The sequence below is a fragment of the Podarcis erhardii genome (genome assembly GCF_964252035.2).
Source record: "Podarcis erhardii genome assembly, chromosome: 8".
Classification (NCBI taxonomy): Eukaryota; Metazoa; Chordata; class Lepidosauria; order Squamata; family Lacertidae; genus Podarcis; species Podarcis erhardii.
In genome coordinates, this window is record NC_138499.1 from 28627293 (window position 1) to 28654684 (window position 27392).

The 27392-nt window shown below is 42.0% G+C and overlaps 1 protein-coding gene across 2 annotated transcripts in view; it reads right to left on the reverse strand.

Annotated features, from left to right (window-relative positions):
- Positions 1-27392, reverse strand: part of CNBD1 (cyclic nucleotide binding domain containing 1) — a 147908-nt gene that overhangs the window by 39424 nt on the left and 81092 nt on the right. For both annotated transcript variants that reach the window (XR_014159537.1, XM_081874465.1), the window contains exons 6-8: positions 22428-22579; positions 18401-18535; positions 15705-15837 (exon numbers count right to left, since the gene is read on the reverse strand). Coding sequence is in view for 1 of the 2 variants with exons in the window: in XM_081874465.1 (XP_081730591.1) it covers positions 15705-15837; positions 18401-18535; positions 22428-22579 (420 nt within the window). In the remaining variant the exon portion in view is untranslated. The remainder of the gene's footprint in view (positions 1-15704; positions 15838-18400; positions 18536-22427; positions 22580-27392) is intronic.

Consider the following 27392-nt stretch of genomic DNA (forward strand, 5'->3'; position numbering starts at 1 on the left):
CTCAGAGACTCTGGTATAAAAAAGAGCTCCAGCCAAGTATCTTCTAAAAGTGAAACATATAAAGGGTAAACTGAGCTAGAGGGCAGAGGTAAATACCAGGATGCAGACATGAAAAAGACAAAGCTCCATTGTAACTGAGAGGTCAAGCTTGCAAACAGAAGAGGTTCTTTTACCAGGCTTTCCAAACCCAGTGCCTTTTGGGAAGGTAAATTATCTACCCCCAAATTAAATGTGGGCCTTGTAAACAACAACAACAACTGCTGAGCAGCTTTATCTTCCTATCTGCAATTTTCAAACCAATTGCCCACCAAACACATGTGGAGATTAAGTGAGTTCCATTCTGAAACTGTTAGCAGCTGTCCTTGCAGGAAAATCACTGCAGATCTCTTTCTGAAATTTGGCAGGACTCATCTCTTCAGAATGGATGAGCTTGCCTGCAAACGTCACTCAATTCTACCTTTAAAAGTTTAAAAGGTATAGACATTTCCTTTTAAAAAAGAAAAAAAACAAGTTGACTAGGACAAAAAGAAACGAAAAGGAAGAAAAGACCTGGACTGGTTTGCCTGCAATTTTGGCAAGCTCGAACCACTCTGGAGGGGTGAACTATGCTTGCAAAATCTCTTCCACTTTTATCAAAAAGTTATGGCCATTTAGATAAAATTTCCCAATAGTGGGTGCAGGGGGGCAGGAGTGAAGCCTCACCCCCCCCCCATTGTGGCCTCTGTCTCAGACCCAAAGCTGAAACAGAAAGCCTCTAAAGTGTTTTCTGAAGTGCTGGATCTGGGTGTAAACCAAACCTTGTGGCCAGTGCACCACGACTTACAACTCTGGCATGCTACCAGAGACATTTGTGAGCAAAATGAGCTGCTGCCTTAAGACAAATGCCTGACGCTCTTAAACAAAGGTGAAGGAAAATGTGGGGCTATATAAGTCAATGGGTTTTCCCACCAGAAGAAGTAATGAGCTGCACCACTGCTCCTGGTGAGCGGAATTTCAACACACAGCTTATCTGCAGGTTTAAATAAAACTTGTCATAAAATCTATTTCTTCCCCCCATAGACTCTATAACTTTTTGTTGCACAGTCCTGAAATGCCATGTAGCCAGGAAGAAGAACCTGGTTTCGAACAGCTAAATACATGGAACATTTTCATTAATAATAGCAACCCCATTCACAGCTGCATAATTAACACCTTGAATAAGGGAGGGAAAGGGCAAGAAAGTTAAGGTAATTTTTGTAGGCATTCCTGTAGCCTGTTTCTGCAGCGGTTATGGGCTCGCTTTGTTAAAACCCTTGGTTCTTTTCTTCCTTGTTCTTCAGTTTCTGTAGACTCTAATCAGCATAACGTGTGGGCCTTGTACCTTTGCAGCAGATGTCTCATTGCTGAAGGTACCTCCATGGGAGCAAAATCCCATCAAAAGCAGAACCAAAATCAGGGCAGGGTAGTTAAAGCATGCAATAATTGGCTGGCATGGACATCCTTTAATGTTCTTTAACTTGTGTTATGCTATGGAATGCTCTCCCTAGGAATGCTCGCCTGGTGCCCATATGGTTGTGTCTTCAGTACCAGTCTAAGGGTTCATCCAGATTTCTTTTTGCCCCATGTTTCTAGGCACAGGTCTGGGCTTTAAAGCTCCATGTTGAAGTGGGCTGCTGTTTTTTCCTGTCCCAAAACTTTCCCTGGGAAAACCTGTGTTTTACTGCTGAATCATAACAAAAGCCAATCAGTGGGTGGTTTTTAAATTCCATGTCTGACAGCAATTGCCACTTGTTTGCTTTTTATCGTCTTCTATGTACTGGTTTTTTATACTTGGCTTTTATGCTTGCTGGGTTTTTAAACTTATTGCAGATTTTTACTGCACCATACATTTTATTTTTCTGTACTAGGCCCAAAGCATTTATTTCATGGGGTATCTTATGTGCATAATGATGAATAAATAAATGGAATTAGAATTCAGACTCAAAGGTGCCAGATTTGACCTCGTTGGCAATGACTGGCAGGGAAGTTTGCAGTCCTGAACAAAAGGGGGGGGGGCTTAACTTCATTCAGAAAATTGCACACACACAGTCTCTGTATACATTTGTGGTTAGAGCTACTGGGAAGTTCTCCTGCACAACCTGCCTTGGAGGAAAGGGAGCAGTGAAAAATCATAGCAATGCACTTTCCCGGCTCCCTTTCCCCCTATCCCAAGTGGGAGGATTTCTGCTGTTCATTTATATTAATGGCCAAAGCCTAGGACCAACCATAATTAATTTCTACTCTAATTTTGAGCACAACGGATAGGGCTACTCCGGTGATTTATCTATACATTCACAAGCACATAAGCACATTCCTTTCTTTAACCAGAGTGGGGGAATTCTTCCCCTTCCATTTTTATCTGAACTCTTGCTGAGCCCTTTAAAAGCCGTTGGTGGTTTAAAATAAACTAGTATTTTACAGCTCCTTCACAAAACAACGTGAGTTCTGCCAGAAGCTCCAAAGCAAGATGAAGTAGAGAACAATCATTTCCACATAATGAAATTGTTTGAAAAGCTTTCCCTCGACGTACCTATATAAGTACTATTTTGCTAGGAATTCTTGCTCCAGTGCCAATGATGTGACACACAATACTGTGGCTTGGCAGCTATACCACCACTACAGCTGAGAGGGTGGCTGAAGGCTGCAATCATAAACACACCAGGTCTCTTTTGACATCATAGAATTCACTTCAAAGCAGACGTACCTAGAAATGTCCTGCACAACTTTGCTGAATTGTGAGCACTAACTGGTAGTCATCACTGAGCCCTATGAACATTGTTGTTGTTGTTGTTTAGTCATTTAGTCGTGTCTGACTCTTCATGACCCCATGGACCAGAGCATGCCAGGCACTCCTGTCTTCCACTGCCTCCCGCAGTTTGGTCAAACTCATGCTGGTAGCTTCGAGAACACTATCCAACCATCTCGTCCTCTGTCGTCCCCTTCTTCTTGTGCCCTCCATCTTTCCCAACATCAGGGTTTTTTCCAGGGAGTCTTCTCTTCACATGAGTTGGCCAAAGTATTGGAGCCTCAGCTTCATGATCTGTCCTTCCAGTGAGCACTCAGGGCTGATTTCCTTAAGAATGGAGAGGGTTGATCTTCTTGCAGTCCATGGGACTCTCAAGAGTCTTTAAATGTATTTTGGCACCCTGTGTTTGGGATTCCCCAAATCTTTCCAAAGGCAACCAAGCATTCTCTCTGCACAAGCACATCTACTTGCAATGATAAGCCTCCCCATGTGCTGTTTTGAAGTTCTCCTTCCCCTGCAAGCCAATTGTAGGGGGTGCAGGGGGTGGGGTGGGGAGATGGGGGGAAACCCCATTGCACGAGTGGAAACCCTTGTATGCGGCTTCCACTGATGGCGTTCATTGGTGAATTCCGCCCAATGTCTTTATTCATAAATGTACAGGTTTAGCTGGTGTTATTGGGTGTGCAGAAACAAACAAGGTACTTAATGTACAGCAATGTTCAGTTTCCTACCATCCAAATCAGTTCCAAGTGAAGTGAAAATCTTCCATAAACCTTCTAGCTTTTCTTTCAACTCCTAAGACTGTCCCTCCCAGGTGAAACCAGTTCAGTCATCATGCTGGCCTATGGGTGTGAGTTAGAATCCAGAAATCTGGAACAAAGGGTTACTTTCCACAGCCAATTGTCCATTGTCCCCTGTTAGTGTGTGGAACAAAAGGCCTCACGCTGAGCAAACTGAAGAACTCCCTTCATTTCTTTACTTTGGCTGGAATGCCAAACATCTTCTGGGATTTAACAGAGAAGGAAATGTAATCTCAGTGTCTACTGAAAGTGCTCAAAACAAGGGCACAGGCACATATTTCTAAGGAAAGTAATAAGGTGTGAAAGAAGTGTTGTAAGCCATGAGCACACAAACAGACCTAGACTCTGCCAGTGTTCCCCTGAGTCTATCAGAGTAGCACCAACTCCATATCTGTACAATGAAGTCACTGTCAGCAAAAGAGTGTGCCACGCCATGTACACACCCACGAAAGTAGGACACGGACTGCAATGTTCCCACATCTCTCTGTTGGAGTCCCTGTGATCTGCTCTCAATTACAGTGGCAACACTATAATTTTATCTGTTATTTTTCTGAACGCACTGACATTTTCTAAATTCACAGGCCCATGGCTTTCTCAAAGGTGGAACTTTCAACTTCCTAAAACTTTTCAACTTAGGAATGTTTTCACTGTTGCTGGCACCTCTGCCCATTTTGTAGAGATTGAGATCTAAACCAGGGTTGAGATCAGGGGTGGGGATTGGGGAACACCAAACTGGCTGAGTTCAGGGTTTTGTTCATCTATCTTATTTTTTAAAAGCCAATGTATTCTGAATAGTGGTGGTCAATGTATTCTGAATAAGTGAGTTTTACAGCTGGCTACCACTGCTGGGTGAAAGGGAAGGAGTTACCACCAGAAGATACTTTCTAAATAAAGGTAAATTGGCTCCTGTTGTATAATTTGACCTTTTTCCATTCTCAATGTGGTTCATATCTATATAATTTAAGATTACCTATAATTGCTTTGGATAGGGACACAGGGGGCACTGTGGTCTAAACCACTGAGCCTCTTGGACTTGCCAATCAGAAGGTTGGTGGTTCAAATCCCCGCGATGGGATGAGCTCCCTTTGTTCGGTCCTGCCAACCTAGCAGTTCTAAAGCACGCCAGTGCAAGTAGATAAATAGGTACGGCTCTGGCGGGAAGGTAAATGGCATTTCCGTGTGTTGCTCTGGTTTTGGTGTTTCGTTGTGCCAGAAGAGGCTTAGTCATGCTGGCTACATGACCCGAAAAAGCTGTCTGCGGACAAACGGCGGCTCCCTCGCCCTGTAAAGTGAGATGAGCGCCGGAGCTCCAGAGTCATCTGCGACTGGACTTAACTGTCAGAGGTCCTTTACCTTTTTATAATTGCTTTGGAGTAGTTTTTTGCTATTACCCACTGCAATTTGTATCATTTGCTGTTGTGTTCAAAAAGCCAAATACTTTGTAGCTATAGACACAGGCAGGGAGATGACACATGCAGCAAATGCTGATTTGTTCCACTGTTCTTTAATGTTGCAATTTTGTAGATCTTTTAATCATTGTTTGTATTTATTTTATGCTATGTAATACCTTAGGCATTTTTAGGAGGAACAAGAGTAATTAAATGAAATAAGCAAACAAATAAATTCCAGGTAGATGCTACATGTCTAGAGGTCATGTGCCCTATTTATATTGTAAGCCTCCACATGATCCTCAGATGAAGGACAGTATAGAAATTTAATATGAATGTTCAGGATTGGACTCATTTTATACCTATTTTTTTCTCCTGCAGCAAACAACAAGAACACCTTTCCCCCATGTTGACCAGTCCCTTTTCTATGTTCAGCAGATGAAGGCCTCCTGGTGTTTCCTACATGGGATGAGATACATGGGGTGAGGGCCCAATAGATGACTTTTTCAGTGGTGGGTCATTGCATGTAGATTCTTTCTCTACTACTGAGGTGTATTTGGCCTCATTTCTTTATAGCTTCAGGTAGCTGGTCAAGGTGCATCTTTCTTTTCTTTTCTTTTTTTGGAGGGTGTTTGCAGGAGAAGAGGTCTGATTCCATCACCACTAGTTATTGTCATTCAGTTTGTTGCTTTATATTTTAAATGCATTGTGGTTGGGTTTTTTTAAAAGAAAAAACCAGGCATGGCCAAACTTGGCCCTCCAGATGTTTTAGGACTACAATTCCCATCATCCCTGACCACAGGTCCTGTTAGCTAGGGGTGATGGGAGTTGTAGTCCCAAAACAGCTGAAGAGCCAAGTTTGGTCATGCCTGTTTTAAGATATATACTGTAGCTATTCATTTTTATTGCAGATCTTCCTGTGGTGTGGCCTATGCAGAGGGTGGTATATGCATCATCTAAATAAATCAATGCTTTGAATGTGTTTGAATTCTTTTAAACATTCAGTTACACCAGTGAAAATGCGAAGTTTCAAAATATGTCCATTGCTCACCCACTCAATTTCATTCATTCGGGGGGGGGGATGCTTCATGAAAACATGTCCCTCGGACAGCATTGGTCAGGAGAAGGCATACTATGAACAACTTAATCTTACTTCAAATATTTTAACTGATGACGGAGCACTATGCTGTCCCTGTCCCCCCCAAGACTGAATTTCGCTATCTTCAAACTGCTGGTTCATACATATATATGAGCAGCATCAAAGAAATCTATGAGTAGACAAATGACCTTCTTGAATACCAAAGGGGATGAGGCAGCACTGCCATTTCGTGGAATTAAGAATTCCAGCTGCTTCAAAGCAGGCAAGCCATGCCTATTAAAAGGAATCGTTGTGGCTTATCATGTAAATAAGAGGCTGGATTAAAAACGGTTTAAATGCCTTTTTTACATGTTAAACTAGTGGGGAGGAAAGACGAGTTTGTGACATTTGAATGTTATTTGGGAGAATATTTAATTAGTATATGAGCCTAACATATCAGGCCGGATGTCCTTGCCACCAAGTGTTTTTCTCCCTGCCCCCTACTCTTTTTATTATGTCACTATAAAGCAAATTTAGTTGCGTCACAAAAAAGGAGAGTAGTTTTACTGATATAGCTGCATTTAGATTTAATACTTCACCTTCAAGGCATGTACTCCAGAAATTACTTGCTCCAAAGGTGCCCTGAGGAAAACACAGGCAGAACTGTAACAGTGTGTTGTTGAGGCTGAGGACCTAAAGAGCTTTTGCACATCATTTCTATTCAGTTTGCAATATGTCACAACCTCCCAACAAATCCCAACGTGTCACCTCTATTTGCTTGGCGGTGCTCCGCCTGACCCAAAGTTTCCTGGCAAGTCACAGGCAACCCAAACATATTAGCTCTGGCTGCCCACAAAAGGAAACGAACAGGCTCACTAGAACCCAGTAGATGCAACTGATCTTCAGTAATGAGAAAAATACAGTCAATAATACTTCTGCAGAAATCATTTTGTAAACGACAAGAACCGTGGTGTAGTAGTAGATATCATCCTAGTTAAAGGTAGAGGTACCCCTGACTCTGGGGTTGCAGCCCTCATCTCGCTCTATAGGCCAAGGGAGCTGGCGTTTCTCCACAGACAGCTTCTGGGTCATGTGGCCAGCATGACTAAACCACTTCTGGCAAACCAGAGCAGTGCATGGAAATGCCATTTACCTTCCTGCTGGAGCAGTACCTATTTATCTACTTGCACTCTGACGTGCTTTCAAACTGCTAGGTTGGCAGGAACTGGGACCAAACAACGGGAGCTCACCCCGTCATGGGGATTCGAACCACTATCCTTCTGATCGGCAAGACCTAGGCTCTGTGGTTTAGACCACAGTGCCACTCACGTCCCTATCATCCTAGGTAGGTAAAGTAAAAGGTAAAGGACCCCTGAATGGTTAAGTTCAGTGGACTATGGGGTGTGGTGTTCATCTTCACTTTCAGGCCGATTTCAAACTGCTAGGTTGGCATGAGCTGGGACAGAGCAACAGGAGCTCACCCCATCACACGGATTCAAACCACCGACCTTACCACCGACCATCAAGCCCAAGAGGCTCAGTGGTTTAGACCGCAGCACCACCTGCATCTCAATAAATGTCCTCCTATAGCAATGGGAGTGACGGAGGCTCCATGGTGGGGCATCTGAAAAGCCACAGAGTCCAATGAGGCAGGGCAGAAGGGCTCAACTCTTCATGATAAAAGAATGATAAAGGATGCCATTTTTGTATATTGCATAGGTTGCCAACTCACCAGAGACCAACTCTTGAAATGAAACATGAAACGGGGATGGATTATAATATCACACATTATGTTATTATGAATGCTAGCCTTGCTATGTGTAATAATTTAAGAGTAATCCCACCTCAGTATTCCACCTTAGAAGAGGCACTGTTCATTTCAACCCATTCACAATAATGAAAAAGTAAGCAATTAGGATTGGAACTTAAAACAAGCTAAATCATACCATTAAGATAATTTTAAAAGTGCTGCTCACAAGAGGAGATGTGGTTTCTTTTAATACCACTGTGGCTTATTTTAAATAAATGTTAAATTAATAGCTCTGATGTGATGTCTCCAATGACTAGTTAAACTAAGGAAATAATCACCAAAGTTAATTTTTCAAGGGATAGGGAGAATCTTGGCACACTTTTGTATTACTCCCCCCCCCCACACACACCTTTGGGCTAATAGCCAAAGGTCACTACAATTATATATATATGAAGATATAAACACTTAGCTGGGGTTACTTTTTGGAAGCTATCATTAATCTGATTTATAAGGCCTTTAAGAAAAGCAGCAACACACTACATCATTTCTGACAGCAGATTTTGAAATCTTAGAACAATGAGATAGCAAAACTAGAACATTGGTCAATTCCCCTTCTCCTATTTTGTGACAACCAGCTGAGACCTAGTTTGCTCTCTATCTGCCCTCTGCTGCAGTCAAAAGCCAATAATGTTTTTAAAGCAGTTTATGAATTCTATTTGTACACTCTGTTTCCTGCCCTTTATTTTGAACTTGTGTTCTAAAGCAATGGAAATATATAATTCCCCAAACCTTCCTAGTAAATGCGACCTTTTTACCAACCAGGTGACAGCAGAACCAGCTGTATTAGCTGGAAGATTAAACCAGATTAACTCAGGCTGAAAATGAAATGCATGTTTTGAGAGCAAGGGTAAGAGAGAGGTGGTTAACTCCCTCTGGATTATAATCAGTAAACAAAGCTTTTTAAATAATATTTTTTTATTAAAAACTGCCACAGCTTAACCTCAAATTATTGGCTTCCTGCAGGAATGTCAAGTCAGTCCTTGACTGACAGTATTTGTGTCTCAGCCTAGAAATACGCAAAGCTATCATGTAAACTGATTTTACAGCTGAAAATATTTATGACAGATAAAGCATAATCCCCTAATCTGCCTTCTGTGCTTTTATAGTAATTAATGAGTAACCATATATATACTCTGTTGCTCAACACACCTGTATCACTAATCCAAGCTTATACTGTCTGGCAAGGATGAATTGGTTAAATTGCTCATGAAGAATCTTGGAATTTTTATTATCGGATCTCTCAAGTCAACCTTAAGCACTGGGGTGCCTGGCCCAGGCCCATTATGCTGTGCTCCTCCTCTAACATCAAAGCAGCTAAGCCAATGGCAGCCTGAAAGGCCATGACATTCCTTACCTATAAAGTCTACTACAGCAGAATTATCACTGCCATCCACACAGATGTGCTAAGCCAAAAGGACCAGAGACTGAAGGGTGAAAAGCAGGTTCACAGAAGAAAGGAAGGTGGCCTGGTCATACAAGTCTTACGCCAGTGTTTCTCAGACAGTGAGCTGGGACCCATCCTTGGGCCACTTTCAGGTGGATCTCAGTGCCTCCTCAGTTGTTTGCCTTATTCCCTACCCACTCCTAGCCTTTTTGGTGAACCAATGCCTGCTCCTGAATGCAGACCTTCCAAGCATCCCTATTTTCCAAGGACATCCCTGATTTAAAGAAGCAGTCCTGGTTTCTGATTTGATCTCAGAATGTCCCCCTTTTCCTACGGATGTCCCTATTTAAATGTTGGAGGGTATGGAGTTATCCAACCGCTGAGCCATCTGAAGGCAATCCTGTATAGTGTTGTTGTTTTTTACATTATGGTTATGGAATGAGACGTCCCCATTTTCATCAGAGAAATGTTGGAGGGTATGTGACTGTTTCTGCATGCTGAGTAAAAGTGCCCAGGAGGCAAAGAATGCTGAGAGATGGGGGTGAAGAAAAGGAGGTGTTGAAGGAAATGAAAAGCTGAGATAAAAAGAGGATGGAGACAATAACAGAGAGGGAGGGAGGGAATATGAAAAGATAAGTGAAGAGAGATGAAAACAATTGACAGATGCAAGGCAGGACTCAGGCACAACTGGAGAGTGAAAGGAGAGCAGGGGAAGAAATTACAGGAGATGGATAAAAATATTTTTAGAGGCAAGTGGGAGAGGGAAAACCTTGATTTAGAGCGGAGGAAGTCAAAGTGGTGACCTCCAGTTGTTGTTGGACTACAACTGCAGTCATCCCTGGCCACTAGCCATGATGGCTGGGGCTGATGGGATTTGGACAAGCCACAAGCCAAGCAGTGGCTCTTCAGTTAGAAGATTGGTAATGGAAGAAGCTTTCCAGAATTACAGCTTGCAAATGGCTACCAGTCACACTGTGGAGCGCAGCTACAGGTGAAGTGTGATCTTGGATGTGTTTGTTGTTCATGAAAACCATACTGGTTTGGTCAAGGTATCCTAGAAATGCTTCCCAAAATCATCAGCAAGATGCAGGAGCAACTTGGCAAATAACCTGGAAAGGACTCCACAAAGGCAGAATTAAAACCTCTGCAATAAAGGATGAGAAGATGGATGTTGTCATGTTTGGTTATGCGGTGTAATAAGCACACCTCTGCTAATCTTTGGTTCAGTTAAAATCTACAGAATCACATGACTGTTAAAAAGCTAGGCTTCAGTGGTTCAGTTTGATTGGACAACTATTAAGCAACATTGAAGCCAGCCTGGAAGTTACTTGAGTTTTCTTCACAGAGAGTTTAAAATAAAAAAAGTAAAAGAAGAATTTGCCTGCACACATGAGAATTTACATTCAGTTCCCCTTATACACCACATTATTGTATATTATTGTACTTCCTGAAATGGAGTTAACAGTCAAATAATATAAAACAAGTAAAAAAAACCACTGTGCCTTATCTTAATGAAAACATTATATTTTGAGGGAAGCTACATGACAAAAGTTTCCAAGGAAAATTATTCAAATTTTTATGAGACATAAAGAAGATATTGTTTCTATGCCATATACTAAATTTTCTAGTGATTTTATTTTAAAGCATATGTGGAGAATTATGTGCTGCAGTCATTTATGGAGCACAATGGCCTAATAGACTATCAAAGGGAAAGGGGGGGAGAAAACCCCCCTAAGAGGTGATGAGAATGTATAATTATATTTTAAAAACTTTTATAGTAAAGACATTCCACAACAGTCATATTTTTATTAAGATGAAATGCAAGAAATTGGTGCCCCTCCTTCCCCTCGGTAACCAGAATTCTGGGGATGGGTTCAAAGTAATTCATTGTACTGTGGTACCTCGGTTTAAGAACAGCCCTGTTTAAGAACTATTCAGTTTACGAACTCCGCAAAACCGGAAGTACTGTCCCGGCTTGCGAACTTTACCTCAGTCTAAGAACGGAATCCGAATGGCGGGAGGCCTCATTAGGGAAAGCGCACCTCGGTTTAAGAACAGTTTCGGTTTAAGAACGGACTTCCAGAACAGATTAAGTTCATATACCGAGGTACCACTGTACTGATAGGACCTCTCCATAACTGGTGTTTTATTGCAGGTGTATCCTGCAACATTTTTCCTCACATAGTAATAGTGCATTAAAGGTAAAGGTACCCCTGCCCATCAGGGCCAGTCGTGACCGACTCTAGGTTTGCGCACTCATCTCGCTCAAGAGACTAAGCTGCATCTGGCAAGCCAGCACCAGCGCCGCACACGGAAACGCCGTTTACCTTCCCGCTAGAAAGCGGTCCCTATTTATCTACTTGCACTTAGGGGTGCTTTCAAACTGCTAGGTAGGCAGGAGCTGGGACCGAACGATGGGAGCTCACCCCGCCGCGGGGATTCGAACCGCCAAACTTTCGATCGGCAGGTCCTAGACTCTGTGGTTTAACCCACAGCGCCACCCGCGTCCCAATAGTGCATTAGCGGTGGATTTATTCTGCTTTAGTTTGTTCCAAGATTATTCTTCAATGCTGTCTAGACGGGCTATGGCACAACAAAAGACACACCTGACCATAAGACGCACCTAGTTTTTAGAGGGGGGATGCAAGAAAAAATTATTCTTTAAAGGGAACGCTGAGCAGAGCCTGTATGCATCCCAGGCTCTGCTCAGCGCTCCCTTTCACGAGCCGTGTGGAGCGTGTGTGCGGCGCTTGCAGGCTTTTCGCCGAGGAGGGAGAAGGGCCAGAAGCTAGAACAGCAAGAGGGAGCGCTGCGCAGCGATCCCTCTTGCTGTTCTGGCTTCTGGGATAGCTGTGCAGCCTGCATTCGATCCCTAAGACGCACACACATTTCCCCTTACTTTTTAGGTGGGAAAAAGTGTCTTATAGAGCGAAAAATACGGTGTATATACCACTTGTGGTATAACTGTGAATGCCCAAAAAACTTTTGCAGGCTTGTGTGACCACATCATGTGCATCATGAGCACAAATCCTCAAGAACAGGGGTCAGCAACCTTTTTCAGCCGTGGACCAGTCCACCATCCTTCAGACTATGTGGTGGGCCAGACTATATATTTTTTGGGGGGGGGAGGGGGAATGAACAAATTCCTATGCCCCACAAATAACCCAGAGATGCATTTTAAATAAAAGGACACATTCAACTCATGTAAAAAGATGCTGATTCCCAGACCATCCATGGGCCAGATTGAGAAGGAGAATGGGCCGCATCCAGCCCACGGGCCTTAGATTGCCTACCCCTGATCAAGAATATGCAATAAGAAGAACATATTGAGGGGCACGTGTGTGTGTGTGTGTGTATAAAATACCCTCCACTATGAAGCGGCCCAAAACTGGAACCCCACCTTCCAGGGTTGCACTCCTGTATGGGTTACACTACCTGTGCAAGTTCGCAGCTCTCCCCCCCCCACCTCCAAATGCACAACCCCCCAAAACACACATTTTGAGGAACCACACAAGATTGCTACCCTAGAAAAAACACTTTTTGCGGCGAGAGTGCAGCCTAAAATCATGGTGGCCATTTTAGTCACCGTCCTCTCAGAAGAAAAAAATGGGACATCCCTTTTTTCCAGGACAATTGGCAGGTATGAGATAGTGGTGGGTAAACTCACCCATTTAGACTTGGAATGGGCTGGATCTTTCCAGGCCTTTTTTCTTTTTTTAAAAAAGAGCTTCTGTCCTAAAAGAATATATAGTATCTTAGAAGTCCACCTGGTTCGGCAACATTTAATTACTGGGTGTGCACGAAATCAATCTCTGTTATTCACAATTTATGCTAATGCAGGCCCCTTAAGGCTCAACCATAAACAGGCAGCTATCATTAGGCTAAACCGGCTTCCTGGGAGATTTACAATTAAGCAGCTGTCCCAATTAAGCAGAGTGAGGTACAGTAATATTTTACAGTTACGCTGCACCTTTCATCCCAAAGCATTTTTACCAATTAAAGGTACATAATGCTCTGTAATAGATGCCTCTGTGAAAGTGTTCTCATGCAAGAGTGAGAAAAGGAAGGATTTAAGCCATGACAATGCGACAAACACCTGTTCTTAAATAACCAAGATGAGCTTGTAAATTTCAAAGGGGGTGGGGGGTGGGATGGAATCCTGTCGTCAGTGAATTCATTGGAACAAATGCTTAAGAAGCTGTCTGAAAGATCCATGTGGCAAATCACGATGGCTGTTCAGACCATCTTAGTAAAAATGCAAAGCATCTGAGCTGAACATATTGCAACACTTCTTTATCAGGCCAGCGTTTATGACCAGATGACAGGGTTGAAGGACTGGGAATGTGCCACAGACTTATGAGGTGCCTTTCCTCTTCAGACTAAATTAGTAGTTTCCTCTTTGGTACAAACCATAATTTACCATTATATATATGGTTTATGCATAACCTCCAGACCAGGTTTGTAAGCCAGGATCAGACCATGGTTTGCGATTCTAGTTTGGAGATTCAGCTTCATGTGCCACTCCAGCGGGAAGGTACGGTAAACGGCGTTTCCATGTGCTGCTCTGGTTCGCCAGAAGCGGCTTAGTCATGCCGGCCACATGACCTGGAAGCTGTACGCCGGCTCCCTCAGCCAATAAAATGAGATGAGTGCCACAACCCCAGAGACGGTCACGACTGGACCTAATGGTCAGGGGTCCCTTTACCTTTACCTTTACTTTGGGGACCTGCTTTTCAATACAACTCTTAAGAGAACAAAAGTACAATATTCTGTTGCTTCACATGATTTTTGTATGGCTCTCCATGTTCAGAAATGTAGGGTTGCCATACATCCATGTAAATCCGGACGTATGGCAGCTGATGTAGGCAGTGTCACTTTTGCCGATTTCCCTCAGCAATAGCTCAAAAACATCCCATTTCTTTGCTCAACAACTTGCCCCTCCCCTCAATAAAAAAGCTTAACAATTTTCTGTCCAGATTTTCATTGTTTTAAAGATGGCAAACCTAAGAAATGTAATGTCAGAGTCAGCCCAGAGGCTCCCCACCTACACTGCATAAATAGTAGCACGTCATTGCAAACCATTATGAAATTCTGCAGAGTCAAGATACATCAATTATAGTACCTGTCTGAACTGTGATTTGCTTAGTCTGACAAATCTGTGTTCCAGCAGTTAATGGAAGCAGCTGAAACCATGATCTCAGTAGGATCAGCCAAAAGAGTAATTATACAAATCATGTGAACAAAAAAAGGGGAAGGAAGAGGGGGGAGATTTCTAATGAGATTATGTAGCAGATAATATATGGAATTTAGCTGGCTTTTTTATTTTTAAAAATTGCTTTTATCAGCTAACACAGCTAAGTATTGAAATACATGCTGTGGCACAATCAGATAATCAAACTGTGCACCACTCATGGCAAAGAAATGGATAATAAGCATTTTTAAACAACTAATTAATCAAAAGAATTTGATAAAGTCATTGTTTTTCTTTCCCAATGCAGTTTATCCATCTAATTCATTCCAGTATCCACTGGTTAATTAAAAAGGTTTTGTAATTTAGTTTCTTTAATAACTTAAATAGATAATGGATAAAACAGTCTGCAGGAATAAATATTTAGCGGGATCCTCCCTTAATCGTATGAAAATGATGCACCACATTTGCACATACCCCCCACGCACACTCCAAAAGGGCAAAGCTAAATGGCACAGCACTAAGAATGACAGGCCTGCGTCCAATTTCCCCTCTCTTCTCCGTAATGTTTGCTTCCTGAAATGAACGGCATGGCATAATCACATTGCGTGTTTCCCTGTCACAACCCCACATGAACAACCCTCGCACCCCGTGAAAATGCATTATGCTATGACAGCATGTCATATATCTCAGGAGCTAAATGTTACAGGAACATGAAGGGAGACAGGATGCCTGCGTGGTCACATATTTGCCGGCAAACCCTTATTTATTTATTTATTTATTTATTTATTCATTCATTCATTCATTCATTTTTCTATCCCGTCCTTTCTCACAAATGAGCCCCGTGCAGCAAACAAGAAGTCGGCAAAACAGTAAGGGAAAAACTAAAAACATTTCAACACAGCCAAATATCTCATAGCTAATAATTTCAAGTTTGCCAGGAACAGTATCATTCAGCCTGGGTGATGCCTGGGTGAACAGGGTTTTATTTTAATTTCTTCTGGATGTTAATTCTGAGGGTAATGGATGCATCTCACCAGAGAGAGCATTCCACAAATGGGGAATGGACACTAAATGGAGAATGGACACTATCATTGGTCAGCACCAATCCACCAGTAACACTACCACCAGGACCTCCCCTACTGATCAATTATGTTCATGTGTTACACACACACCCATCCTCAGGTATTATTGATCTGAGCTGGGCCAGGCTAGATTTTTCCTATTTTCCAAACTATTAAAACCCAGATCATGAAGATGATTGTTGGAGTTTAAAGTGAAATGACACTCACCATGGTCTGCTGGAAATTTCCTCCATTTTAACTGAGCAGCCAGCTGAAATATAAATACCATAGGCCAGTGTCGATAACACGGACAGGCATGGATTAATTCTTCTTTGGCAAGCTTTTCACGCTTTGCTACTTCCTGAAAGACAGTTTCATGCTTAAAAGTAGCAATGAAAAGGTATACTATATATGTGTGTGTGTATTTTAAAAAGGAAAGAAACAAATAAAGAGCAGGGAAAGGGAAGTTGCAGAAATGGAATAAGATACTAAGAAATATGTAGCTCATGAATAGTAGAGATTTTAGCACAATACAGCCAGTACACTTTGAACCTAATTTATTAACAAATTGGAAACAAATTGGAATGAATGGAAGATAGGTTTGTTCAATATGAACACTGAATGGCTGTAACATTATATTCAGAAATATCAATTCCATGTCTGATAACCTAAATGTTAACAGAGCTCCTGAACGGTGTATTGACATGATGGCAATCCATGTTTATTTTTACCATAGTCCTGTACTCAATAATTTAATACACAAGTGCAGGAATACACCATTAGATTAATATTTTAACTTTAAAAAAAGCTTTGCACAAACTTTCCCTTCTTGTCACTCATACCAACTATCTATCAAGGACTTCCCACTGATAGCCCAAAGCAAAGATGAGGAACCCATAGCCCTCCAGATGTTCTTGGACTCCAGCTCTCAGCAGCCCCAGCCAACATGGCCAGGGGTCAGGGATGGTAGGGGTTCAGTAACATCTGGGGGGCTGTGGGTTCCCCACCCGATACATACACATTTGCCTAGATCTTGTACATTTTTTCACATGCCAGTGGGTGCATGTTATTCGAAGGTATGACTGCATGCCACATGTTGGCTATCTATGAGCCTGTCAACATTCCAGCAACATTAGAATGATCAATTGGATAACTTACACTCACTACTAAAGGATGCTAGTAGATTTATTTGACTCTTTGTCTGCATCTCAGGAATTTGTGTCCCCCCTCCCGCATTGTATTGTTTTCTTATTGTAATTTTTTTTTTTTTTTTAAAGAAAATGTTCAGGTTGTGGTTTGTTTGTTTTTTAAAAAATGAACACATTCAATTATTTTTCTAAAATACACTGTGTCTGTAGCATAAATTAGACTCAAAGTCAATCCTGCCGGTGTCCACAAAGCGGTACTGATTGTTTGAAGTGTAAGCTGCTGCTTAGCAAAATCAAAAGCATCTGAGTTGTGAATCAACAAGAAGAACCCTTCAAGGAGACGTGGTTCCAATCTGAGATTAACAGGATTTGGTTCCTGCTCACACAATACACACATCAAGTATACTTAAGAGAGCATTTAGCTACTGGGCATTATAGGGTTTAACACTTCAGTCTTGTAACTTTTTTAAAAGGATTTTTAGTATATGAGGCTAAACAAAGACCTAGTAAAGCATACTATTGGTCTGACTAAATATTAACAAACTGTGGTCCCCCATAAAACCTAGGAAGTGGCGTCAGAGGCGGAGCTAACTGTTCTGGCACCCGGAGCAGCGCACATGTTGTGCACCCAGGGGTGGGGCTAGCCTGCGGCGAGCGTCCCAGGGGGTGGGGCGGCAATGTCACCCCCCCCCCAGGGATGACACCCGGGGCGAGGTGCACCACCGCAGCCCCCTTCATCCACCAGTGAGTAGAGTTCACCAAGCCATTATTTAAGTGGAAGCCAGCACCCTCCCCTCTACTCCCCAACACCCTTTTCATATTTGCTTGGGGATATAGGGAGAGCTCTCAGAACAGTGTGCAGGTGAAGGAGATTGTTTATCTGCAAACAGAAACACGTGCACTCATGGAACAATTGACTTAGCACAGCTACAGAGCTACAGTTCCCTGAGTTCCCTGGGAAGAGGGATTGATTGTTTCAAAACAAACACACTGTGGGCTCAAGACAAAAACCCATTGAACTCAATGAGGCTTACTTATGTGTAGGTGACAATTTGCTTGTTGTCCTCTTGCTCCTCCCCACAGCTTTTCCCATTTGTGTCATGTCTTACAGATTGTAAGCCTACAGGCAGGGCTAGTGTCATTTTTCAGTTTTTAGGCACTTTATGTTGGCAATTACAATGAGCTCAAAGCAATGTTTTGAAAATCAGGACTTTGATGTAGCATTCACTGAAGACCTGCATAACGTAGGACTCCCCAATCCTTTGGGAGAAGCTCAGTGGTAGAGCATCTGCTGTGCATGAAGAAGGTCCCAGATTCAGTCCTGGCATTTCCAGGTAGGGCTGGGATTCTCCCCTGTCTGAAACCCTGGAGAGCCACTACTAGTCAGTGAGTAGACAATACTGAGGTAGATGGGCCAGTGGTCTCACTTGGTTTCAGGCAGCTTCCTATCCTCCTGTTCTGAAGCATCCCATTAGGCACGAATTCAGCCCACCAATTTCGCTACTTGCCCGGGACTGAAAAAATTAAGAGAGCCTGTTAAGTGCCTAACAGGCCAGCAAATGGCTGCTGGAGTGTCCATCTTGTTAGGTTTTAATCAAGCTTTTATCCAGAGATGTAGCTTCAAAGCAACTTTCTACTGCAACTCATTGAAACAAGACGTAGCTTATAGAAGACAGCAGCTTCTACACATATACGCACAATATATATATTTTTAAAAGCATGGCCATTTATTTGTTCTTGCCAGGTGCACTTAAGATTTTTTAAAAGATTGCTTACCTCTTTTACTCTTAAGTAATCTGTTGATGAGATTTTGAGAAAGTCGCAGTTTTCTTCCGTAACAATTGTGAGCACATTGTGATGCATCTTTGGAGGAAGAGGTTCCAAAGTCCCAAAGCAACTTCCTATACCAAACTTCAAAAACATTTTTAAGAGAAGAAAAGAAGTGGAGTGAATTCTAGCACCCCTTTGTGTTTATTTTAATTGGGTAAATCATACAACATAAAATATTATCAGTGCATTTTCCTTCATGTTTCTTTATATTACAAGCAAAATAAAATTATACACTCCCTGAAAATTCAGTTTATAATAATGTCTAGGGATGACAGGTATATTTTGCACAAAACACAAAATGGCATTATTACTTGGCTTAGAGATAGGAAGATAATGAAGCAGAAAATGGAATATGTTTTATGATCATTCATCTATCACACCTACCGATACCATTATGAGCATTATTTGCTACAATATCTTTTTGCATCTTTCATCGTATAAACAAACCTGAGAATATTTATATTGAAGCCTGACGTAGATATTCATTGACATAGATGTCAAGGTCACACTTCAAAACGACCTTGACAGATTAGAGAACTGGGCCAAAACAAACAAGATGAATTTTAACAGGGAGAAATGTAAAGTATTGCACTTGGGCAAAAAAAATGAGAGGCACAAATACAAGATGGGTGACACCTGGCTTGAGAGCAGTACATGTGAAAAGGATCTAAGAGTCTTGGTTGACCACAAACTTGACATGAGCCAACAGTGTGACGCGGCAGCTAAAAAAGCCAATGCAATTCTGGGCTGCATCAATAGGAGTATAGCATCTAGATCAAGGGAAGTAATAGTGCCACTGTATTCTGCTCTGGTCAGACCTCACCTGGAGTACTGTGTCCAGTTCTGGGCACCACAGTTCAAGAAGGACACTGACAAACTGGAACGTGTCCAGAGGAGGGCAACCAAAATGGTCAAAGGCCTGGAAACAATGCCTTATGAGGAATGGCTAAGGGAGCTGGGCATGTTTAGCCTGGAGAAGAGGAAGTTAAGGGGTGATATGATAGCCATGTTCAAATATATAAAAGGATGTCACATAGAGGAGGGAGAAAGGTTGTTTTCTGCTGCTCCAGAGAAGCGGACACGGAGCAATGGATCCAAACTACAAAAAAAGAAGATTCCACCTAAACATTAGGAAGAACTTCCTGACAGTAAGAGTTGTTCGACAGTGGAATTTGCTGCCAAGGAGTGTGGTGGAGTCTCCTTCTTTGGAGGTCTTTAAGCAGAGGCTTGACAACCATATGTCAGGAGTGCTCTGATGGTGTTTCCTGCTTGGCAGGGGGTTGGACTCGATGGCCCTTGTGGTCTCTTCCAACTCTATGATTCTATGATTCATTCATTTATTAAAAGTATTAAATAAAAATTAAATTCATATATCCCACCCTTCTTCCCCAAAGAGTGCCCGAGTGGCTAACAACCTAAAATCCGATAAGATCATATCCAAAAGCAATAATTAAAAATGACAGTTTAAAAATGTATCAAGCCTGAATGTTCCGATCCCTTTCCAAAGGTCAGGCCAAATGAAAGCACCTTTTCCATCTGAACTATGCTAGGGAAGGGAATCGCCTGATCTTCCCTAGGAGAGAGTCCCATAGACACACTGCTTCTGTGGAGAAAGTCATCACTGACATTTTGCTTTGCCCCCCCCCCTTGTCATCTGTGGCAGTGCTACTCAGCAGTGGACAGTGCACCACTTACCTGAGTTATGTTCAAATAAGTTGCTGCAGTATACTGGGATAGAAATGAGGAGTAGCAAGGTTGGTATGGTGCAAATGGCCTAACAGAACCAATCGGGTGTTTCTGCTGCTGCATTTGCACCACACTGGCCCTGCCAACATTGAAGCCAACACTTGCCAGAGGGATTTTTTAAAAAGTCCTTTTGATTGGACTCTAGCACTGTATTGAATTGAAGGAATGATACTTAAGACACAAAAATCATTTGGAGCATCCCCACTTCCGGATCAGGTAGACAACAGAGAGGGAGTTACTATAGAATACCTAAAGCAGAAGTGGATAACAAGTGGCGCTTCAGATGTTGTTAAGCTACAACTTCCATCACTCTCAACCAGCATGGCCAACAGCCAGGGATAGTGGAATATGTATTTCAACAACATCTGGATTAGCCACAGGTTAGCCTCCCTCACTTAAAAGACTAGTTAAGAGTCTACTGAAAACAGTAAGGAAAGGAATTGGTTTGTTATCTAAAAAGGGCTCGGTTAAGTATCCTTCCATATCTAATATGACCTTTATCAACCCACTATTAAGTACCTTTCAGCATTTCCATTACAGAAGTCTACATTCTGAAGGAATAGGTTGTTTGGAAGACTGCTGCAGGCTGAGACACAGTATACAAGCCATCCTGGCCTAAGCCTCCACCCTGACTTTTTTTTTTAATCAAACAAAATCCACTCTTTTATATGGTAGTGAACAGCATGACAAAGCAAAACTTGAGAGCATGAGAGTGCATTTTGGTTCTTTTCCTTAAACATTTCTAGGAAGTAGAAATTACTGAAACATTGCTAATTATGAAAAATCTGCTTATGCTCAGACAGGAAAGCCGAGGCAAATGCCAGGAAACTCATCTCTCTCTCTCTCTCTCTCTCTGTGTGTGTGTGTGTGTGTTGCTTCCTCTGCTTATCTAGGATAATTTTATCTCAACATGCTCTGTCAGTCTCATATGGCTGCATAAAATTGTTGCCCAGAAAAAGACTCATTTAGACAATTAAATGCAGTATACTTTGGAGGGATTGGATAACTAATATTATACTTTGCCTACAGTAACAAAAACTTCAGCAAAAGCTGTCACCGAGAAACACATTAAAAATGGGATTTTCTTTCTGTTCTTAGAAAACAGCTCTGGCGCACCTCTGGCAATCTGTAAGAAAGATCCAATTTAGACAGAAAGAATAAAAGGAGAATTAATCTTTTCTCCTTGTCATTCTTGCCCAAGGTCAGCTATCTTATTTTGGTGAGCTAGCTGGAAGAATTCTCAAAGACCCTCTTTTTGTGTGCCATTTGCTCCTGGATCCCTGAGGCATTTGAAATTTGTTCATTGTTTGTTTGGATGAGACCCTGCATGAGACACAATAGCTTTAAATGCTTGAAAGGTAAGCCTGGTGGCATCTATTCCAGCTGGCTGATGTAAGCTTATTGTCTGTGATTGTAAGTGACAACACCAACCACACAAAAATCAAACAACTTCCTCTAACCTCTTCATGCCAATCAGAGCAATTCACCTCACAAAAGAAGACAGGAATGAGGCTCACAGCTTTCTACATTATACCAGATGACTAAAAAAAAAAACATTCTGCAAAAACAACAACAACAGCAACAACAACCCTCAGTTTCCTGTATGGCTTTCATGCTCTCCTCTATTGTTTTTAAAGGGATTGATCAGGAACCTGCAGCCCTCCAGATATTGGTAGACTCTGACTTCCACCAGCCTCAGCCAATAACCAGGGATGATGGGAGTTGTAATTCCACCAGGAATGCTGCTAGGGCCATAGCACTGCATGACCCCAAATGTAAGTTCAGTACTACAGTGGCTGTCAGCTCCTTCAACTAATCTTCTCTTCTTCTTTTTTACCTTTTAGAGAAAAACGGCTTCAGAGGGTTGGGGAGAAACTCAGAACAGGTTTGAGGAGTACACAAGGGGAGGAGTGGGAATTTCCCCCCATTATGCAAGGATGAATCCTTGCATGGATAGAATATTACTTAATGCTACATTGGGTACAAACCCAAGACTGGCAGTTCTCATATTTTACCAGAGTCACACATGTGTACGAAAGCTAAAACATACATTTTAAAAATCCGCTCGTAAACTACAAAGGCATTTTAGACTTTTTAACATGTTATGCATTTATTTACCATTTCTGAACAATTGTGCACCACGAAGGAAAATTCTGAGTGTCAAACTGGCTTTCTCAATTGCCACTGCTTTCACTTGCTTACTGGCAATGCTGCTGTTATAACTCACCAATGTTTGGGATGTTGATTGAGGTTCTTTCACTGAACCACCACTCTCAGCAGTAGCGGAAACAAAATCGCCTGCAATTGTTCTTTTGTAATACTTTGTCAGTGGTCGAAAGGAGCCCCTGAGTACTGTGTAGAACTCTTGGCTTGCATCCACTAGAATTGAATTTTAAAAATAAATAAATTCTCAGGTTAGTATAGAAAAGCAAACAAACTGGCATACCCACAACATGATACAAACACAACTCATCACATTTGCAGTTTAGCAAACGTACTTGAACATTTTTGTACAACTCATCTTCCTGCTGTTGCTGCCAAAAGTAGAACATAAATGTGCATCATTTGGGGACACTGCCATCTAAATCAGTGGTGGGGAACCTTTTTCAACCCAAAAGCTATGCTTCCCCATGGGCAACCTTTAGGAGGCTGCATGCCAGTACTGGGTGTAGCCAGAGACAAAAGAGGGAGGAGCAATAGCCATTATGCTTATGTTTGTACAGTCAGAGATTTACACACAAACACAAACACTCTCTCTCTCATCCATCCTCCATCCAGCTAAATATCAAGGATTAAATCTTGCCAGGCAAAATCAGATGGGGGGCATAGAACACAGTTGATAAGCAGTGTGGTTGGAGAGGATGGCACTGCCTGGAAAGAGCCCTGAGTGCTAGACAGACCCCTGAAGGCCACATTCAGCCCAGGGCCTGAGATTCCCAACTCCTGATCTAAATTAAGGATATATATGACCCACAGTCATAGTTAAAGCTCCGTATAGGTCCGTATAAGGTCCATATAGTTAAAGCTACGGTTTTCTCAGTAGTGATCTATGGAAGTGACAGCTGGATCATAAAGAAGGCTGGTCGCCAAAGAATTGATGCTTTTGAATTATGGTGCTGGAGGAGACTCTTGAGAGTCCCATGGACTGCAAGAAGATCAAACCTCTCCATTCTTAAGGAAATCAGCCCTGAGTGCTCACTGGAAGGACAGATCCTGAAGCTGAGACTCCAATACTTTGGCCACCTCATGAGAAGAGAAGACTCCTTGGGAAAGATGGAGGGCACAAAGAGAAGGGGATGATAGAGGACGAGATGGTTGGATAGTGTTCTTGAAGCTACCAGCATGAGTTTGACCAAACTGCGGGAGGCAGTGGAAGACAGGAGTGCCTGGCGTGCTCTGGTCCATGGGGTCACGAAGTCGGACACTACTAAACAACAACATCACCCACAGTATGGAAAGGTCTAGCCTAAACTGACACATCATGTGACCCAAGCTGTCTGTAGTCTACTTGTCATATACTATGGCCTGTCAGATTCTCAGGGCTTCCTGTCTGGACTGTTAGACTACAATACATGGTTGGTGGGTTGTGTTGGGCCTGGAGGGCCACAAGTTGGGTGGGCTTGGGTGAATCCCTTGCTCATTCACGTGCAAGTGTGAAGGTAGAATCATAGAATCATAGAATCATAGATTTGGAAGAGACCACAAGGGCCATTGAGTCCAACCCCTTGCCAAGCAGGAAACACCATCAGAGCACTCCTGACATATGGTTGTCAAGCCTCTGCTTAAAGACCTCCAAAGAAGGAGACTCCACCACACTCCTTGGCAGCAAATTCCACTGTCGAACAGCTCTTACTGTCAGGAAGTTCTTCCTAATGTTTAGGTGGAATCTTCTTTCTTGTAGTTTGGATCCATTGCTCCGTGTCCGCTTCTCTGGAGCAGCAGAAAACAACCTTTCTCCCTCCTCTATGTGACATCCTTTTATATATTTGAACATGGCTATTATATCACCCCTTCACCTCCTCTTCTCCAGGCTAAACATGCCCAGCTCCCTTAGCCATTCCTCATAAGGCATCGTTTCCAGGCCTTTGACCATTTTGGTTGCCCTCCTCTGGACACGTTCCAGTTTGTCAGTGTCCTTCTTGAACTGTGGTGCCCAGAACTGGACACAGTACTCCAGGTGAGGTCTGACCAGAGCAGAATACAGTGGCACTATTACGTCCCTTGATCTAGATGCAATACTCCTATATTGGCATCAATTCAACACCCGAGCACTGTGTGTCCTTTTCAAATCAACTTCTCCTCATACTGAGCTTCAAGTTATATTTGAATCTTAAAACTATAGTCTGTCAGGTGTGAATGATTAAATGGAAAAGACATGAAATCCTCATTGGGATGTCATGTATATGAGGCTCAGAATCTCTTTCAACTTGCCTCGTGTCTTTTTTTTTTTCAGGTTCATGGACTCATATCTATGTTTGAACTCTCCCTGTTTACCATGGACAGCTCCTTTTTTAAAAAATTACCTCTTTCAGCTGAATCTATGTCCTTCTTTTGCCCCTCCCACTTTTTGTCCTCTAAGGTAGCCCTGTTAAAATCCTGTTGCTGTGAGCCACTAGAGTTGTCATTATTCTGGGTTCAGCTCTGCCTCCAGAGTTTCCTAGAAATTAGACTTTTCAGTGGCAGGTGAATCCATCTTGTCTCTAGTATGCATACATATAAATGCATACACATGTATACTAAGGCATCGTGCAGCACACAATCTGCTCTGCCATGCACCAGTGAGGTTCACTGTGAAGTATTAATAGCAGATCAGAGTACACTTGCGTTTTTCTAAGCTATCTTTAAAGAAACATGTCCCTTGATTTAAAAAAAAACAGTGCAGGATAGGCTGTTGCAAAACAGAGAAATGGTTTTTAGGATCGTGCGCATGTTTGCATGAAATTTTAAACTACTAATATTATTTACTGATTATATTAGGCCCCATTTACACTGTACATGTAAACAGTATTGTACCACTTTAAATATGTCATCGCTTATTCCAGAGAATCCTGGGAAGTGTAGCTTATTAATGAGGGAGGAATTCCTCTAAGGGAGGAATTCGGTGGATGCATTTCTGCTTGCCAGACAAAACAATCTCCCCTCTTCCCCTCCCATAATGTTGTGGGGGTTCTCCTGACCCCCAGAGCTAATTTTGGGAGTGTGGGGGAGAGCCCCATTGAGACTTGCTGCACTGGCTCCCGCTAGCACAACTCTTCAGCTGAATCAGGCCCTGGGAGTTGTTAGAAGTCCTCTATTCCTGTTACAAAGCTACAGTTCCCAGAATTCCTTAGGAAAAGGGATTTATTGTTAAGCCACTGTGAGAATTGCAGTAGTGGTGGGGAATCGTGAGTCTCTGAGTAACTCTCAGCACCCTTAAAAAACGTCAGTTCCCAGGTTTCTCTGGGGAAATTTGTGACTGTTTAAAGTGTCATGGTACTGCTTCAATTGTATAGTAGATGAACTCTTAATTTCCTTAAAATTCTGCATAAAGTAAAAGCCAAACACATTATATATTTGTATTTTAGAGAGGTTTGGAGAAAATAAAACCGAGAGCAGTCAGTGAAATACAAATATATTTTTTTTGTATGATGGTTTAGCATATAGTTTGACTATAGTTTCTTACAAGAAAAATGGAACATGATTGAAGTAAATTACTCCCCATGCTTTCTCCCCTTTGAGGACACCTTGTTAAAATTCCATTAGTGCAAGTTGCAGGAGGTGTCCTTCTTCAGAGATCAACTTCCTTTAGTCCCAAAGTCAGTAAAAATGAAATCTTTTCAAGAAGGGGAGGCAAGTATATCTTGACGCTAATATGTGTGCATTTAAAAGCACACCTGTGAACACTGCTGTACCAAGTAGCCTGCCATCTCACGTTTGTAAGGTTCATTTGAATGGCTGATAACAGACTGTATGACAATTCTGTTTTTTTCTATAATGTCTTTAATATAAAGAATAAACCTCTCTTGAGCAATGGAGAACTGCAGAGTTAAGTAAATATACTGTAGCACAGCATCCATGAAACAATGTGTAAGAGGGGGAGAGGAAGGGTGTGAAAAGCATTTTCCTGATTTCCATCTGTGAAATGAGGTCTGGTATAGAGCCAGTTTTGAACTCCCTGTCATGACATTAAGGTGTCTTTGGTTTAATGTATGCAAGACCTTCTTTCTGCCAATTGCAAAACAAATAAGAAAACTATTGCTCTCGACATTTCAAAAAGGTATCAAATTAGGGAGAAGACCCTTATTACACAACATTATTACAACAACACAGCCCCAATTTTTCATGCGTTTTGGCTTTCCTGAAGCTGTGCCTGTACAACGTACTCGGGAGATTAAAGACTTGTCTGGCATGTATTATTTTTATCAAGTCATTTTTACTTAGTCAAAAATCAATTTTGTGTTTATTTTTAGCTTGCCGAATCAGATGAGATTGAAAATATTGCTTAACCAGGTTCAAAGAACTGGAAAAGATTGCACATTGATGCAAAGCAGCTTTTTCTTTGAAGGCACGATGTGACAGACTGAGTCATTAAGATTAGCTTTTATCTCATGCACACATTGGCGCTCAGCAATTTTAGACCTCTTTTTGTATTGCCATACTGTGTTTTTAACTGAAAGTATATTAAATCAACAGAGCACCTAATTCAACAGAACAGGACTGTCCCAGTGGCCACGATACCAAAGGAGATTTGGATGGAGTCATTTTGTTTTCCCAAACTTACACCCGTGCAAGCAAGATGCCAGTATTCATCACTATCAAATCAGGCACAAGCTTTGACCTTAAAATTGTCCTTTTTATTATCTCAGCTTAATTTATGCTAATGTAGTCTTTGCCTGCTTAGCTTACAATTCAGTCTATTAATAACATGTCCTTCAGTTGCTATATTCCCTTTAGGTGACCTGTTTCTGATAAAGGTAAAGGATCAGCACAATCTTAGCCATTACGAATCAACATTTTTTGGTGGATTCAAACTGAAATGATACTAGTGGAAGCATTGCTGTGTAATCCTTGCTGGATGATAAACACCTGAACTTAACAAGGATGGCGTACAAGACTCCAGTGACACTGTAGGAGACCACAGAGGACAGGTGAAAAATTCTGAATGACCTTGATAGGCTGGGGGAGGATTATAAATGAGCTGGGAGTACTGGCA